This window comes from Erpetoichthys calabaricus, chromosome 9 (genome assembly GCF_900747795.2).
Source record: "Erpetoichthys calabaricus chromosome 9, fErpCal1.3, whole genome shotgun sequence".
Taxonomy (NCBI): Eukaryota; Metazoa; Chordata; class Cladistia; order Polypteriformes; family Polypteridae; genus Erpetoichthys; species Erpetoichthys calabaricus.
In genome coordinates this window covers 80,078,221-80,097,808 of record NC_041402.2, presented here as the reverse complement: position 1 = coordinate 80,097,808, position 19,588 = coordinate 80,078,221, and the positions used below count along the sequence as shown (strand labels likewise).

The 19,588-nt window shown below is 35.7% G+C and overlaps 1 protein-coding gene across 1 annotated transcript in view; it reads right to left on the bottom strand.

Moving 5' to 3' along the window:
- Positions 1-19,588, bottom strand: part of LOC114657565 (serine/threonine-protein kinase Nek11-like) — a 327,143-nt gene that overhangs the window by 90,824 nt on the left and 216,731 nt on the right. The window contains exons 11-12 of the mRNA XM_028809452.2: positions 7,886-7,955; positions 5,780-5,831 (exon numbers count right to left, since the gene is read on the bottom strand). Coding sequence (XP_028665285.2) covers positions 5,780-5,831; positions 7,886-7,955 — 122 coding nt within the window. The remainder of the gene's footprint in view (positions 1-5,779; positions 5,832-7,885; positions 7,956-19,588) is intronic.

Sequence of the window (19,588 nt, the reverse complement as noted above, 5' to 3'; positions counted from 1 at the left end):
TATATGTTTGTAGAAAATCAAAACTTACTTCATATCATATCTGACATATGTTATCAATAGTCTTTGTTTCTGTCAGAAGCTTCATCCATCCGTAGAGTAAAATGTTTTTCTGTTAATTTGTCAAAAAGCTATTTCTCTATATCTTTGTATTTTTAACATAACATAAATGTTACTTACAATGGTATTGTTTAACAGATGATACTTATCATTTTCTTAGCTGTTGTATCATCAATAATGATTGATACCATATCAATAGCAGCAAGGAGAATTAATTCCACTGCTATAGTGTGGAGTATTTATCTCTGGCCACCTCGCTAGGCTACAGTATGACAGGTTTGTTATTTATTTCTTAAGAAATCAAGGGGCTTGTCCTTCTGCTCATAAAGTAAATTCTCCAACCGGTCTTTCAACTTGTTCTACTTTAAACTATTGGAAGAGATATACCTCATAATATGTTATCCTTGATTTTGTAGGTGCAATGTTTGGAGTACAGTAATCCCTCGCTATATCGCGCTTTGACTTTCGCGGCTTCACTCTATCGTGGATTTTATATGTAAGCATATTTAAATATATATCGCAGAGTTTTCGCTGGTTTGTGAGTTTCAGTGGACAATGGGTCTTTTAATTTCTGGTACATGCTTCCTCAGTTGGTTTGGTCAGTTGATTTCATACAAGGGACACTATTGGCAGATGGCTGAGAAGCTACCCAATCAGAGCACGTATTACGTATTAAATAAAACTTCTCAAATATATTGTGAGCACGGGGGCTGTTCGCACCCCTAGAGGTTACGACCGCTCCTCAAAAAACGATGAAAGATTACCTTCACATTGCTCCCTTCCTTGCTGGGCTTGCTTGTGGCTGCTTTGTCAAGCGATATGCTTCCTGCATGGTGCTTCGCATACTTAAAAGATCAAACAGCACCTATTGATTTTTGATTGTTTGCTTCTCTCTCACTCTTGCTCTGACATTCTCTGCTCCTGACGGAGGGAGTGTGAGCAGGGGGGCTGTTCGCACACTGGCCTAGAGGATACGGACGCTCGTCTAAAAATGCTGAAAGACTACCTTTACATTGCTCCCTTCCTTGCTGGGCTTCCTTGCAGCTGCTTTGTCAAGCGACATGCTTCCCGCACGGTACTTCGCATACTTAAAAGATCAAACAGCACCTATTGATTTTTGATTGTTTTCTTTTCTCTCTCTCTCTCTCTTGCTCTGACATTCTCTGCTCCTGACGGAGGGGGTGTGAGCAGTGGGGCTGTTCGCACCCCTAGACGATACGGACGCTCATCTAAAAATGCTGAAAGATTACCTTCACATTGCTCCCTTCCTTGCTGGGCTTCCTTGCAGCTGCTTTGTCAAGTGACATGCTTCCCGCACGGTGCTTCACATACTTGAAAGCTCGAACAGCACCTATTGGTTTTTGATTGTTTGCTTTTCTCTCTCTCTCTCTCTCTGACATTCTCTGCTCCTGATGCGCACTCCTTTGAAGAGGAAGATATGTTTGCATTCTTTTAATTGTGAGACGGAACTGTCATCTCTGTCTTGTCATGGAGCACGTTTAAACTTTTGAAAAAGAGATAAATGATTGTTTGCAGTGTTTGAATAAAGTTCCTGTCTCTCTACAACCTCCTGTGTTTCTGTGCAAATCTGTGACCCAAGCATGACAATATAAAAATAACCATATAAACGTGGTTTCTACTTCACGGATTTTCACCTTTCGCTGGGGGTTCTGGAACGCAATCCCCGCGATCTAGGAGGGATTACTGTAGTCGGGGTTAGGTCATTATCTGCTTTATATTTTGATGACAGGCCTGTCACTGTAAGCAGAGTATGTCCAACCTGCATGACACAAACCCCCCCAAACCCCAACCTTCAAATCTGCATCTCCACCAGTTTAGGAATCAATGATTAAGATGAAAAAGGACAGTTAGAACTGGTAGCATACTTAAGATAGCCATAAATACAATTTACAAGTCACGTTAATATATCTTTTTCATGATATTATCTGTGTAGTCAGTATCTGACCAAACATAAATTAGATCTAGGCCTTAATGTTCTAAAAATCCAGTTTTAAATGTCATTGTTTTCTTTGTAATCCTAAAAAATGTAGCCTGGACTAAGTATCCGCTACAATGTTGGGTATTTTTGATAACAGTCTATCATTGATTCACATATTACAACACTTTTAAAGCTTGATTTTTCTAGACTAAAAATACAGGAAACATAAGATGATTTCTTGGAATACAGGATACAAAGAAAATACTTTATACATTCAGCATTAATGATACACGGATCAAATCACTCTATTTGTAATTTCCACTTAATTGAAAATCCTGTTGTAGGGATCATCACTAGAACTAAGAATCACAACAAAATGATTAATGTTTTACTGTATGTCTGGAAAATGGCTTTCATTTAAATTTAGGGTTAATTCAAAATTCACATTCTTACATATAAAGCTTTAAATTGCTTGGCACTATTTACTTAAAATGACTTTCATATGAATACGAGTACATACACTATCAGAACTGAAATCACAGTCTGAAGGCACTAGCCTTATTAAGGTTCTAAGGATAATAAAACTAATTAAGAAGGTTTATCCTTCAGCTACAGGACCTCAAATAGTTAGGACAATCTATCTGCCTGTGTATGGTATGACATTTCTGTCTCATTATTTAAATCCAGGTGAAGAATCATAACTTTAAGTATAGCATAAGCAATGCCAATTTGTCGCTCAAGTTGCAGCTAGGTTTTTTAGTCTTTTGCACAATCATGTTTGTCAGTCAATATGAAGTGCTACTGACAACACCCTCTACTCTGTTTCACTTATAGGTATGTCACAGTAGCCCTTGGTGCTGTTGGCTGAGATAGACAGGTGTTTCCTTTACTTTTCTTTATCAAATTATTTATTTTTGTTGATCACTGTGCATTGCTAGCACTAGCCTACTGCTTCCTATTTGCTATAGTAGTATTATCTATTTGCTTAGCAGTGATTGTTGGGACTGCTGCTGTTGCAAAACTTATGCACTTGTTTTGCAAGTACTCTATGGTAGTTTTTGATACAGCAGAGGTAGATGTTTAAAACAGGTGACATGCAGCAGTGAATTGTGAGTTCTTTCCTAATCTTTCATGAAGCTCCTGGATGCTGTCTTCATGAGGTTATTTTTTGAGTTTGTTTTGTTTGTTCCTTCTGCTTGGTTTTCACTGTTCACCTAGTTTTTTCTTTCTGTTTTTTGTTGTTTTTTATGTAGTGTTTGCCTACTTGTTCTCGCAACTGTAGAACTTTAATGTTTATGTCAGATGATTCCTTACAAGTGCCAGTACTTCACTGTCAAACTAATATCTTAGCATTTTGGACATAAGAGATACAGGAAGCCTTCAAATCAACAATGGAAAAGCTTAATCTTTTCACTCTGTACTTCATGTACAAATGATATTGCAGAACACCTAGAACGGGGTAGGCAGGGGTGATTTAACTTCTTGAAACAAACAATGTGGAAGGCAGTACTACAAGAACATCAGCAAATTTTTTGTCTGTGGCAGAGGTCTTGGCTCTCAAAAATTGTCATTGTAGCATCCATCCATCCATCCATTTTCCAACCCGCTGAATCCGAACAGGGTCACGGGGGTCTGCTGGAGCCAATCCCAGCCAACACAGGGCACAAGGCAGGAAACAATCCTGGGCAGGGTGCCAACCCACCGCAGTCATTGTAGCATGTTTTAGAAAAAATGTGCAGCTGGATGAATTCCAACAAGACAACACTCAGATATAAAACCATTGTGATAAGCAGTTTGAGAATGAACAGCTCCTTTTCATTCTACTCAAATGTTACTTTTCAAACGTTTTTCCAATTAACCCAATTTCATATACAGTAATCTATTCTTCTCTGTTACCAAATATTCCAGCAAAGTATGGCTATATGAAAGTTTATTGTGCTTAACCTTCAGATCTAACCTACGCTTCTAGTTCATCTCTTGATTTTTACAGTTTTAATTTTCCTTTATTTCATAGCTCATATGGATATGCTAAACTACTTTTATACTGTATGTTTGATTTTGTGTAAGAAATCTATGTTTATTTATGCAAATATAGCAAAAATCACATACGTCTTGTGGCCCCTTTGACACTAGGACCGGGGGAGCAGCCATGGGATGCACACTACGTCCCCCGTAAAGTGTGGTGGCAGCCCTCCAGGGTTACATTGGGGCCACAGGCATGGGACTTCAGGGCTCAGACCTGTTGGCTCCATTGTCACCACCCAGAGGAACTGCATGGCTTAACAAGCCTGTGTGGCCTGGAATGCAGCCACACCCAGAAGTGCAACCTAATTAGGCCAATTATCACCTGGAGCACTTTCAGGAGGGCTATAAAAGGAGCTTGTGGCAACTACTCAGGTTGCCAGACTCGGGAAGAGGAGGACGAGGACGAGGACGAGGAGGAGGAGGCGGAGGAGGAGGAGGAGGAGGAGGAAGAGGAGGACGACGATAACGACAACAACGCTGCTGCTGCCAGGGAGGAGTGGAGGAGAAAGAAGAGTGTATTTTTGGGACTGTGTAGGGCCTGTGGGACACGGGGAAGACGTGCCCCATGGCTGAAGACAAAATAAAATCTTTTCGTTTATTTTTAACTGTTGTAACTCCGTTGTCAGTCTGTGTCAGGTCGACGCCTACAGTATATAGCGCCATTGCCACAGTCTTCATAAACAGTTGAAGAATAAATTACAGATACATTGTTGATTATACTGGGTATGCTACATACTACAGTGAGTAAAGATAAATTCTTTTTGCCAATAAGCCAAACCTCAGTTATAATATACTCTATGCTGTTATAATGTGTTCATGTTAATCACAATTAAATTATTTTACAGTGTTTTTAATTTAATTTGACTGTTTATGTATATAGATTTTGTAAGGGTTGGCAATTTACCATTAATACATTATAGTTGTAAAGTTTTGTGTGTTCCGGGGCCTGTACTCATGAAGAGCTCTAAAAAACAAATTGAACAGAATTGAATAAAAATAAGCTTAATTAAAAACTTGCAGTATTTTACTGAAGAAAAGATAATTGATTCTAAACATAATGCAAGTTATTTTATAATTGAACTTACTATTACTGTAAAATAATTTGAGTAAAAAAAGATATCAGAGCCATTTCATCAGCTGATAAAAATGGCTAAAATTACAAAAAAAGAGCTGTTAATTCTACAAGTGAAATTTGTTTCACACTACTGCTCTCTGATGATGTATAATATAGTTCACAAGCGTTATAATGAGGAAATGATTATATTCACATTAATATATTTATTATTTTCTGTAAATTAAAAGACATTAATGTGATAAAGTAGTTCATCAGATATATTTCTTGGATCTCCAGGAATAAGTATTAAGTCTACCACCGATATAACTAACCATTGGTGGTACACTATAAGATTGTTAATAATAAAGATAAATTGCCAGTTACCCTAACAAGCACATCTATAGGATATGGGAAGACAACCGTAGTACCCTGAGGAAAAATCCTCTGCCTCACTTTATGACCTTGAGCAAGTCATTCTTTCAGCCAGTGCCCCAGCTGCAAAAATATATCTAAACAGTTGTAACGTATCCTGATATTCTGATCCTTGTATGTTGCCTTGGATAAAGTAAGAGAAATAATTAATTGCCTTTAGACTATTTTCTTAAAATAATAACTATAACCAGTTTTATAAAGGATAGCAGAGAAAAGGTATCATTTTAAAACCTAAATATTATACATATACAGAGTCAAAACTGTCTGCTTACCATGTATTTCCAGGCTCCCAAAATCCACCTGATCTGAAGGTTGACTGGTAATCTTTCATGTAAAACAAAACAAAACAGAAAGTATGCTAAACATTTTGCACTTCTGATTACCTTTGACTAAAATGTTTACTTAATAAAAACATTACTCCTACATAAAAGTTGTGAAAAACAGTAAATTAGGTACCATGATGTGGTATTGAATATTGTAAATCAATCATGTAGTCTTCACTTTAGAGCAAAAAAAGATGATCTTTTTAACACTTTAGCTCTTGACTTATTAGACTGCCATTCACGTAGGGCAGGGAAGGTCATTGATTTTGCTTGGTTTCAATTTTTACCAACACACTTTAATCATTTTCACTATTTTAGGTTTTGGAGATACAAATTCCTAACCTTCCAAATACATTAGTGAAAATAGTAGAATTCAAATTAATTATTTATTCACTTGCTGGTTATAACCATTATCTTCTCTCATTAAAATTAAATTAATAATTTCTCATTAAAACAAAAGAGCATATGATCTTGATTCATATGAGCATATGATCTTGACTGAAAATAATCTCTGTATGAATATATTTTGCTTTTTTCTTTGAACTCGAACTTTTATTACTCACAAACTTTTATCTTAGTCTTCAGTAACATTTCTCCTTGATGCAGTGACAAGTCAAGATGCAGTAATTTTAAAAACACTTTTTATTTTTTGTTCAGAAATAACCATCCAAAATATTATTCATTTAAATATAAGTATTATATAAAGAAAAGGCATTTCTTTGTCTTTTGAATATCATTTGTTCACTGTGTAAATATAAACATCTCATGTTTTGTTCCTATTACTCATGACTCACCATGAATCTTTTTTTTAAAAAGGGAGCAATTTGTTCTCCACATATTTCCATTTTATACTCTACCTAAAACAAATAGCCTATGTGGAAGAATAATTTTAGAGTAGCATAGCATTCATCTTTAAGAAATAACATAAAGGGTTAATAAATGTCGCAAACCAGATAAAGGTCAAGTGAACAACAAAATGTACACTGAAATAAAAAAATAGATTTACGAGAAATACTGAGATGGTCAAGTAAATAAAGAATGTACCAAAAGAAAGGTTGATGTAATATACAAAATGTACTGAAGGATGACTAGGAGATGACTAAGAAATCAGCAGATGTCCTATAAACGAGAATGGACAGCTGTTATATGAACAGAAATTTCAAGGGTAGTGGCGCAATTCAAAGGTATAAGAACAAGAATATAATACAATAGACTTTTATTTTATATAAATCATTTGGGTGTAAAGCAATGAAGCAACCAGAGTAAAATGTATGCATTGATTGACACTGTATGTAAATCCAACAGTTTATAAAATGAACTGATCATTCCGACTATGCTGTAACGAATTGCTTTTGAAGAATGCTAGCTCCAAGGCATTTTTGCTGAGGAGTAATTAAAGATACAATGAACAGCATTTCTCCTGCCTGATAACTGATTTGTCCTGTTAGGGGACATTTCTTTCTTTAATAAGATGTTAAATTTCTACACCTATGAGAGCTGAAGCTGAGATTTAAATAAAACAATATGGCCTCAACTATTTTTATTAAGGCTCTGTCATTTGTGTTACTCTTTCTCATTTGAGGTACTGTATACACATAAACAAATTAATAAAAACAAAATATAGACTTTGTGTCTAAGCTCTCAACAAAACATTTTGGTAGGAAAGAATATTTGACTATGTGGAGTTCTTTAGTTTTGTTTAATTTAGAGGCAAATATAAAAATGTTTTTTGCATGAAGTGATATGAAGGATTAACAGTATAAATTATTAATAAAGTTGTTAAATTAAATAAAATTAAATAAAGAGAAAAATACCTTTTGAAATAAACTTTATATGCATTAGTAAGTAGATTTAAATTTACATATATTAAAATATTTTTGTAAACATTTATTTTTAATCTCAGAGTGATTAACACAAGTATTGTAGAACTCATGCCACAAGGCTAATAAAAAACAAAAATATTAAAGAATGAAAAATGAAATTTGTTTTGCAGACAAATAATTGCAAAGCAAACTAGATTTTTGTAAAATAATATCAGCTCACTTTCAACCTTACCGGTTTAGTTTTGTTTCTCAGTTTCAAACCTTTCTTCTGATTTTGTTGATAAAGGTCACTAACTGCTTTTCTGAAAAAGTATAAACAAACAATACATACAGTATGTGTTAATATTATTTACTTATTGACTTTGTTATACTTTATTATATACAGTATTTGCCTGTAAGATACTCTTTTTACTTTCATAATTAGACGCCTCCTATTAGACAGCGGGTCAATGAAACAATAATATTGAAAACAGACAAAGAATTATGACAAATTTCCGCATATGAAGGATATATTAGGAGTATAAGATGTACACTGTTGGTACACTATCATGATCATCTTGTTTGAAGACTGCTTGTTTATGTACTCTTCCTGCATGAGTCTTAATTGTACAATGGAGGCAATGGACACTTCTAAAAGAACTGGAACTGATGCAACATTAATCAATGTAACAGTTTTATTGGAAAAACGCATCAAGAAGCCATGGCAGATTGATAAGCATTTGTGACTAATTCTATCACTGACACATACCATCACAGAGCAGTCCTGGGTGCGTCTGACCACACTGTTCTTCCTTTACTACTAAAGTACAAACAGAAACCGAAACAAAACAAAACAATGGCAATGCCAGTGCTAGGTTATTTGCACCCTAGGCCAAGCTTATTAGTGTGCTAACCAACTATTTGGTAGCTAACCCGTGCAGCTTGGTTTTTCCCCACCTTATGATCTATGCCCTAGGCGAATGTGTAATTTGCCCTGGGCTGTGGAACCAGATGCCTTATCAAGTGTGCTTCTGTAGTCCTGTTTCAAACAGCTCTCTACAGTTTTTCATTTGCTTTTTAACTGCTTTGTAAGCAGTGCTGTTGGAAACAATCAGTACCCCAGCTAAGGTTTTCTGGCCATGAAGTTTGAACGAGTATAGGCCAGTCACTGACATCTTAGTAAAAAACACTTTAATGACAAAGTCATTTGAAGATAATTACCAATTTGCTTACTGTGCAAACAGAAGTGTAGAAGATGCTCTGCTGGTTATTCTACATTAAATATACACTTTTCTCAATATGCCAGGTTCATATACAAGACCATTATTTCTGTATTATTTATTCATCATTCAGTGCCATCCAGCCCCACAAATTTGAACAGTATGTATATTAACCCATTTGTTACTTTATGGATTCTAGACTTTCTTTTAAATCATTCACAGACAATCAAAGTACAAGACACTTTTTCAAAATTCACTCAAATACAGGGACTTCTCAGGGCTGTATTTTACCACCATTACTATTTACACTGTATACAAATGACCTGAGAAAGAACAATACCCACCATTCCATTATCAAGTATGCTGATGACACCTTGCTGAAATGATGCTTATCTGGGGGGTGTGGTATGAAAGTCATTATTTAAATCAAATTGACTGTTTGGTAAACTGGTGCAATAAAAACCATCTTACTTTGAAATTCATAAAGACTAAAGAAATTATATTTGACTTCAAGAGACAGAAATATGGAAGTTCACCCATCTTTGTTGTGGGAGAGGAGGTTGAAATAGTGATTGAATATAAATATTTAGGAAATACCATAGATAATAATCTTAATTGGAATATAAATACTCTAAATGCAATCAACACTATATAAAGTGAGCATGGACCTCATGTTGTTCTTTTAAAGCAGTGCAATCCAGTCTGTAATCACTCATGGCTCCATTGTCTGATTTTCTAATCTGACAAACCAAAATTAAAAAAGCTCCAACAGATTACCAAAAGTGCAATTTAAGTTACTGGGGCTGACATTGATAATTTGGTAAACTGTGTATCAGATGACAGACACCTATTACATGAAGAAACTTATTTTCAGTAATTTTGAACCGTCGCTTTTATAACCTCATAAAATCATCTCCGTTATCGCCACTTTCACAATGCCACACATCTTTTTAATAAGGAATATTGGAAATTTTAAAAATCCAGATGCGTAGAGGTTTAATATGTATCATGTAACCATTTTTAAGTAAATACATACTATCAGACAGCTAGAAGCAGTTAAAAGATATTCAGTTTTTTAAATGACGTTAATATTTTAGAATTTTTGTGCAAGTTTTAACCTGTCTTGTCCTTAATGGTTTCTTTTATTTAATTTCTGTCTGGTATTGGATGCAACTGAGAAGGCAAATTTCTTATTTTCTTGTGTGTAGTACTAGGGTGTTGTACCGCATTAGCCATTATGAATGTAGTGAGAAGTCAAGAAAAATTACACCTTTTAATGGCTAACTAAAAAGATTGCAATATGCAAACTTTCGAGGCAACACAGGCCCCCTTCTTCAGGCAAGATGTAATACAGAAAACTGGAGTTCCCTGTGTTTATATATACACCAGGACAGATACAACATTGGAAAACCTTTAAATGAGACTTCTTAAATGTTAAAAATTAATAGACCTCTTCAGGCTAAGATTCATTAAGCAAGAGAGGTGAACAATATATAGGCAAGATCTTTGGATAAGATGACTGTCCAACAAAGTCTTTTGAAGTTTCTGATGAGTTTTTCAATACAATGTGGGTCTGTAGACAGATTGTCTGTGTCAGTCTGAGAGATGCAAACAATTCTCATATCTGGCCATAAAACTCTTGTCTCTATTCAAACCATGTTGTAATGTGTTAAATTTTTGCACGAGTTTAACTTCCCATTCTTTTCTCTCTTGCTGTGTTCTGAAGTTGCCCATAAGCACTGTGACTTTAAAGTCACTCTCACAGTGTCCATAGTTGTTGAAGTGAGTTGCTACAAGAACATATGTGTTGCCATGCATGATGTGGAACCTGTGTAAGTTCATTCTCTGGTGGAGTGTTTGTCCAGTTTCTCCCACATAGAGTGCAGTGTCAGGACATTTCATACAGAGAATTAGGCGGACCAAATTAGTTGATCTGCAGGAAAACTATCCCTTTATGCGATGTTCTACTCAGCACTGTGGTATAACTATACAGTCTGTATTATAAATGTGAGCACATGTTTTACATCTTTTCTGTAGGCAGGGAGTTGTGCCATTTTCTGTTGGTTCAGTTAGGGAGCTTCGGACAATTAGTTGCTGCAGGTTTGGCGGTTGCCTGTATGCCAGGAGGGGAGGTTCTGTAAATACATTTTTTACTGTTTCATCATTGTGTAGCATTTGTTGAAGTTCTTTTTTATAATTTTTTGAAGTGCTTCAAGATGTGGGTTATAGGTGACAACAAGGGGGATGCGGTTGTTGTTGTCTTTGTTTTTATATTCCAGAAGGTTGTCTCTGGGTATGGCAGTAGCTTTTCTTTTTTGAGTGTCTGTTGTTATGAGGATATAACCTTGTCTGATGAAATGTTGTCTAAGCTCCTGCAGTTGTTTATCCCAGTCTGTCGGGTCTAAGCAAATACGGTTGCATTGCTTGGCTGAAAATAATGGAGTGCCTTATATGCTTGGGGTGGAAGCTGTCACTTCTCATGTAGGTCAGTCTATCGGTTTGTGAAAAACAGAAGTTACAAGGGTGTTGAACAGTGATGTCAAGGAATCTGACTTCTGTTTTTGAATAATTCAGCTTCAGCTTTATGTTGGGGTGGAAAGAATTATATTCATTATGAAAACGGATGAGGTCCTTCTCACTGGCAGTCCAGATTATGATGATGTCATCTATTTAATGGAGATACAGCATTGGTTTTAAGATGCAATATGACATAAAGTCTTCCTGCAAGTTTGCCATAAATAGGTTTGCATAGTGAGGTGCAAACCGACAGCCCATTGCAGTCCCCATTTGTTGCAAGTAGAACTCTTGTCCAAATGAGAATAAATTATGTGTCAGAGTGAATTTTATCATTTGTATAATTGACTCTGTGGGTAAATCATGTTGTTTGAGGTACGTTTCACATGCCAATATGCCATCATCATGGGAGATGTTCGTGTAAAGTGTCTCAACATCCATTGTGGTCAGTAAGGTCCCCTCAGGTAAGGGCCCTATAGCAGACAGTTTTTTTTAAGAAATCAGTGGTGTCCTGGATGGAGCTGGTTGCATTGCGGGCGAGGTGTTTAAGGATGTGCTCCACCCAACATTAAATATTTTCTGTAAGAAAGCCAATTCCTGAGATTATAGGCCTTCCTGGGTTCCCTTCTTTGTGGATTTTAAGAAGCATGTAGAAGTAACCCATTTTGGGGTTCTAAGGAATTAAACTGTTTACATGATTCCTGATGTAAAGAGGAACGCTACTTACTATCTTTCTTAGTTCCTTCTTGTAGAGATCTGTGGGGTCTTCCTGTAGTTTGTAATAATGCATAGTATTGGACAATTGACAATATATAGGAAGCACAAAGACAACTGTCTCATTGCATCCGTAATGGCTAGCACGGTATAACAGCCAATTTGTTAGATACTATATACCTGTAGACATGTATTAAAATTCCATGTATGACAAAAATAACAAAAAATTAAAATACAGTAAAAATTTAATTTTAAACGTTGTGTTTGGCATGGTACAGAGATGATGCCTAAATAATACAAAATCTAGTAAGTCTTTTTCTCCTTTAACATTTTGCAGATAGAAATAATATAGAATTGATACAAAGATCATAAAAAGTGCACCTTAATAATGTGATGTTGGTTTTACAGAAGGCATATTTTAAATAAAATGTAAAATTTTAATTTCTAAATTTAAATATGTGCTGGATAAAACTTCTGTGTGAATTAATTATTCATTAACAATCACATTTTCAACTTGGTAAAATCTGGTAGTGCACATTTTGGATGCTCTTGCACTTAGTGAGATTTTACAAACATGAAAGAGAGTAAACATAGCAAATCATCTGAGTGAGGATCCTCACAAATGTTAGATCTTCACACTTAAATAAAACTGCAAACAGAATGCTGCACAGAGGAATATAGGAAAGCTAAAAGATGAGAGGATACCATCTGCCCATCTAGCTTATTTGGTTAGCTAACACTGTAGCTAAGTTATCTCATTCAATTAGATTTTAAATGATGACAGGATATCTATACTAATAAAAGGCAAAGCCCTCACTGACTGACTGACTGACTGACTGACTGACTCACTCACTCACTCATCACTAATTCTCCAACTTCCCGTGTAGGTGGAAGGCTGAAATTTGGCAGGCTCATTCCTTACAGCTTACTTACAAAAGTTAGGCAGGTTTCATTTCGAAATTCAAAGCGTAACGGTCATAACTGGAACCTCTTTTTTGTCCATATACTGTAATGGACGGGGGCGGAGTCGCGTATTGCGTCATCACGTCTCCTACGTAATCACGTGAAACGCCTTGGGGCCGATCTGGAAGAAGGTAGCGCAGCGCCTTGATTTAAACGATTCCATGTCTTGGTGGGTTTAATACTGTGTTAGCATACATATTAACACATGTGCAATTAAACGTGTGCATTTACGGGGTGATTTCTCAGGCTTAAAAGCTCGCCTTTTATTAAAAAAGTAAATGCAAACTGTTTTCATTCTGAAGGGCACAAACCACGTTGGATTTTGTAATGATAGTTGATTAGTAAGGTCTATTAAGGGATACTTACAGAATGATTATAATGCCTGTGAATGCGGATGCAAGTAAGAGAATGGGCGTGAACTAAAGAACGAGTAGTAACATGTACAGTAAATGTAGCGCAGCGCCTTGATTTAAACAATTCCATGTCTTGGTGGGTTTAATACTGTGTAAGCATACATATTAACAAATGTGCAATTAAACGTGTGCATTTACGGGGTGATTTCTCAGGCTTAAAAGCTCGCCTTTTATTAAAAAAGTACATGCAAACTGTTTTCATTCTGAAGGGCACAAACCACGTTGGATTTTGTAATGATAGTTGATTAGTAAGGTCTATTAAGGGATACTTACAGAATGATTAGTAATGCCTGTGAATGCGGATGCAAGTAGGAGAATGGGCGTGAACTAAAGAACGAGTAGTAACATGTACAGTAAATGTCTCTAAAGTCTGTCTATTAAAAAGTTATTATATCTTTCAATCCTGTGTATTGATTAAACTACGAACCTAACAAGATCACTACATGGTGTCAGAAGCGGCGGATTGGAAGAGGAATGTGAAGAAGAGGTTCAGCTTTTGAACGAGTCTCGTGTCTGTGAGTAACCCGAAAACTTGGTCAGAAAGCACTAAGATGTTCTAGCAAAAGAGAAAAAAAAATATGGAAGGATTACAGCCCCCACCAAATCTCCAGTTAAAGGGAAATGTAGCTGAAAATTGGAAAAGATTTAAACAGAGATTCGAGTTGTATCTTGCTGCGATTGAAGCAGATAGGAAAAGTGAAAAAATGAAAGCGTCTATGCTTCTACATGTAATTGGTGAAGAGGCGCTAGAGGTGTATAACAATTTTCAGTTTGAAGAAGATGGAGACAATATGAAATTGAACAAAATAGTTGAAAAATTCGAAACGTATTGCAACCCAAAGCACAATGTTACGTTTGAGCGGCACAAGTTTTTTACATGTTTCCAGAAAAGCGGCGAAACAATAGACCAGTATGTGACGGAATTGTGTAATAGGAGCTGTTCTAAGAAGAAACCGTCAAGACATCAAAGGACCAATAACCTCTAATCAGAACACTAACACCAGCGAAACAAATATTAACGAGAAAACAAGTAGAAATCAGGAAAGAACATCTCAACTGCAAACACAATTAACCAGAAGATCAAAACGTCAAGTAAAACCACTAGAACGACTCATTGAGACATGTTGAGGATTAAAGGAACATTTTCAATTAAGAAATGCTGAATTCCTTTAACAGTTGTGCTTTTTATACATAGTTTGAATGCTGGATGTATGCCTGAAATGTTCTGGATAGTTCAGTTGTTTGAAGTGATAAAGTTTATCAAAGTAGCATTTGAAATGTATAACATTACTAAGCTTATAAGTACTGCCTTACTTCTCTTTAAGAAAGGAAGATGTAATGATACTTGATTTAAGCGATTCCATGTCTTGGTGGGTTTGCGTAGCTTATTGTCAATATCTTTACACCTGTTTTTAAGACTTATTGACTGAAACGGGCTTTCACGAAAAAAGTTAGGGTTTTGCTACAGGATACACCCTCCACAAGTTAAGGAAGTAAAAATAAAGGTATATATTTCTGTTTTATTTAAACCTTTTAAGTTCGTATGCATAGCCCCATTTGGCTGTTTTAGTTTTTTTTTTCTTTCTTCAGTAATATTTAATCTCCTTAAAGAAAAACAACATATGCATTTTACTTTTTTTGTATCTCTTTAGTAATATTTTAGTGTAAAAGGATAACCAGTATTTAAACCTTTTATGTTACTTTATAATGTTATTTTACACAATGTTGAAAAATTAATAAGAAAGCTACATATTTTGGCCGCTGCTGCTTTAATTTTCAATGAAATGAAAAAAGCTCTCCAAGAGAAAACCTCAATGAACAAGAAACAGTTTGCACTATCTAAAAAGGAGAAACCCTCATTTATAAAGGTTTGCTGCAGATGACTTAGCTGAAAATAAATGAATAGTTCCTATGTGTATAATACATATTTATCTATTTTACTTATGCCTTTATTCCAGCAACTTGCAACATCTGAGGTACAATTTGTTACATTACTTTTGTTTTTTGCAGCACAGGCAGGTGAAGTGACTTCCTCAGGGTCACACAGTGGTGTCAGTACCAGGATTTGAACTGACAAGCTCTGGGTTTGCTGAAATATTACTGATGAAAGAAAAAAAACAAAAACGGGCAAATGGGGCTATGCATACAAATGTCCATCCATCCATTATCCAACCCGCTATATCCTAAATACAGGAGCCAATCCCTGCCAACACAGGGCACAAGGCAGGAAACAAACCCCGGGCAAGGTGCCAGCCCACCGCAGGGCGCACACACCCACACACCAGGGACAATTTAGAATCGCCAATGCACCTAACCTGCATGTCTTTGGACTGTGGGAGGAAACCGGAGTACCCGGAGGAAACCCAGACAGACACGGGGAGAACATTCAAACTCCACGCAGGGAAGCGAACCCGGGTCTCCTAACTGGCACCTTTCACTGCGCCACTATGCTGCCCGCATACAAACTTAAAAGGTTTAAATAAAACAGAAATATATACCTTAATTTTTACTTCCTTAACTTGTGGAGGGTGTATCCTGTAGCAAAGCCCTAAGTTTTTTCATGAAAGCCCCATTCAGTCAATAAGCCTTAAAAACAGGTATAAAGCTAAACTTGCAGCACCACTATTCAATTACACTTGCCTAACGCCTCTCCTAAGGGGACATACTGTGGGATCTAGGCATCAGTCAAAGCACCAATCACAGGCCGATTAGAAAGCGGGAAACTGTGATTTGTCGTCTCCCTCCCATGTAACAATCACAGCCCGTGTTACAACGCACTATGTATGTATGTATGTGTATATATGTATGTGTATATATATGTTGATATGTGTATATATATATATATATATATATATATATATATATATATGTATATATATGTGGATGTGTATATGTATGTGTATATATATATATATATATGTATATGTAGATATGTGTATATGTAGATATGTATATATATGTATATATGTATATGTATATATATATGTTTACATAACCTCTTTAACACACTACTTCTCCGCTGCGAAGCGCGGGTATTTTGCTAGTCCAGTTATAAAAATCAGTTCTTTTCAATTCATATACAGGCTCAGAGTACATCTTTCAACTATAATGCTATAAACCATTCATCATTAACATGTGCCAGGGCAGATTGTTCTGCACACTCTATGGCTTCTGTATACAGATATACTTCCTTAATTGTTTCTATATTAAATACTCTTCCTTACTTTACACAAATGCTTCTGAATATCTGGCCTGAGGAGTTCTGTCAGATTCACTTTGCAAAAAGCCTTTAAAGTTTTTAAAAACTTTCATACACATATGTCAGATGGTGGAAACAACTGCAATGCTTCATATTCATGACATTTTGCTCCAAGACAGTATAAGCCTACAGATCTTAAAGATGAGATTTAAAAACAAACAAAAAAACATATATTCTCAGTGCCAAAGAATGTACATTTACGGTAGGTAAAGTTTGAAATTAAATATGCTGTAGGACACTCCCATAAAAGGCTTTGAATTTATAAAGGCAGCAATCCAGTGAACTTCTGGGAGAGTTAAACAGAAATTTTCTATGCTGATTTCTTTATTTCTTTCTTCAAATTTGTGAAATTGAGAAAAATATATACATTTTAACACTGTAAATCGAACATGCCTGTAAAGCTCAGTGAACCTCCCTTACGAAGCAAACACACATAGCCACAGACAAATTTCTTTGTAACCAAATGTATATTCATTTTCTTTAACATTTTGACATGTACCACTTTAAATGTGAACGCCCAGCTTACATTTAAAGTAAGTACATCTGCTTTAAAACTGAATTCTTATATTGTTTACTGCATTTGCAAATGACATCATGCATCTTTTCTGTAGACTGCAACAGCTGCATTCTCAGAAGACCTGATTCATCAATTTATGAAAATTACAAGAAACATATGGAAGGGTCCAACCTACATAGACATAAAACAAAATGCACATCCAACCCCACAGATTGGCAACGTGTTATGTGATGATCAGACAGGCAAGCAAGAATTCCCCTACACTTTGATGATAAGTATTTCTGATGTTGATTTGGTTGAGGATCCCTAATTTGAAATGCCTAAGATCAGAAGTTTGTTTCGGATTTCTAATTTTGTAATATTTGTACAGATGACTAATGAAATTCAAGAGGGTTATGTTCCTAGAGCACCTGTGAATTGTGAAAAACTGCAAATTTTGGATGTGGTCAAAAAATGCCTATAAATGCCTATTTTTATAGTTTAAACGCTAAATATGCCCCCAAATCACTTTAATTTAATTTCAAACTCAGCTTAATACATTACCCTAAAAAAAGAATGTAAAGGTAAACCTGTATACTGTACAGTACTGTACTGCTATGTCTCCCGCAGTGCTAGAATGTAAAAAAAAACGATGTTACCCCTATATGTATTGTAATTCATGCAAGCGCGTTGTCTTTGGTATGCTCTGTTGTTTTCTTTGGTAAAAGTAGGGTAAATACATAATAATTTAATTTAATAAAAATACAGTAAACTGTACAGGTACTCACCAATAATTAATGATATTGATTGAAGATGATGAAATAGCTGTGCAGTATGATGAATGGTATGTAATGAAGATAATGACTGCATGGCAAAGCAGAGGATTTACAGCTTCTCAGGTGGCTACTGCGGTATAACTTTTTAGTTCCGGGAGCAAATCCAATAGTTCAACCTTCTCCTGGACTGTCTTAAACTTTTTCTGGTGCTTAGGTTCACTGCCAGAAGCCTTAGAAAATGCAGAGCATTTGGGTGGCATCTTAGGACTTTAAGAAGAACAAAACGAAAAACATGAGAACGCTCAGCAAAACACTCAAGATAGCTACTCATGGTAAACTGTTATGATACGGGAATGCTGGGCTGTATCTGCCGGAGATGCGTCACAGAGCAGCAGCCAATCAGCAGGAAGGAGAAATGAATAACGCTCTCGGACTGGCTACTTTCACACACAAGCCGCGTTTTCCTCTACAGTTGCTTTGTGTTCTCCCTACATTACAGTATTGCCTCGAAAAAAGCCATAAAAAAATTGTAGAGGATATTTGCGGTTTCCGCTAACCATTATTAGTTAGGTTCCAAGGAAAAATCTGTGAACGACTGAGGCAGTGAACTCTGAACTGCGACTTCGCGTGGGTCTACTGTATATACAAAATGAATTACCTTGGAGATGGAACCCAAATATAAACAAAATTTATTTATGCTTCGTATACCTTACACACATAGCCTAAAGGTGATTTCCTATAATAATTTTAATAATTTTGAGCATGAAAGAAAGTGTATGCATAGTAGTAGCATCAGCAGAATACCTGTATCAGACTTCAGAGATGAACAAAAAGCAAATGTTGCCACTCAATGTGTTAATTATAACCTCCCTGCTGAAGTGATGTGATTCACAAAAAATCCTGGACATTGGATGGCATGTCAAACTTATTGACATGCAGTTGTCAGATGACCTGAAGAAGTTAATCCAGTCTATGGATTATGTAAAATTCTGGACTGAAGAAATCACACAGGAAAGGTTTCCAAAAACAAAGAGGTTTGCTATGTTTATCCTAGAAATTAGTTTCACATATACTGTACATGCAAGTTTTCATTCTCACATATGAATGCCATAAAAAACAAGTGTCTCCCTCACTGAGGTGTACATATCACTACATAAGACACTCACTTTGCTGCTCTTGTAACATCCACAAAATGTTATTTTCCGTTAATGAAAAATGAATGAAATGTTTGCATGTATGGCATATTGCAAGAATAATATGACAAACTAGTAGCCTAGCCAGTCTGTCATTCATTATCATTTAGGGAAACAAACCATAAAAATAACAGAATTAAGGTAATTTACTGATTTGCTCATGTGGTTTTCCCACAGTGTATTTCTAGAAAGGTTATTATAGTTTTGCCTTTTTATATTAGTTTTTATTTCTATGTTTTTTCTGATCTTACTTGGATATTCAGTTTTGTTTTAGTTCTCCTTCATGGTGTATTTTTAGTTTTAATTTCACAAAGAGCTACTGTGGAGTTTAGTTTTGTATCACAATAAGACAGAAATGTATATTTAACAGGTTTAGATATGACATTCATGTTAGTGGAAATGTACTAC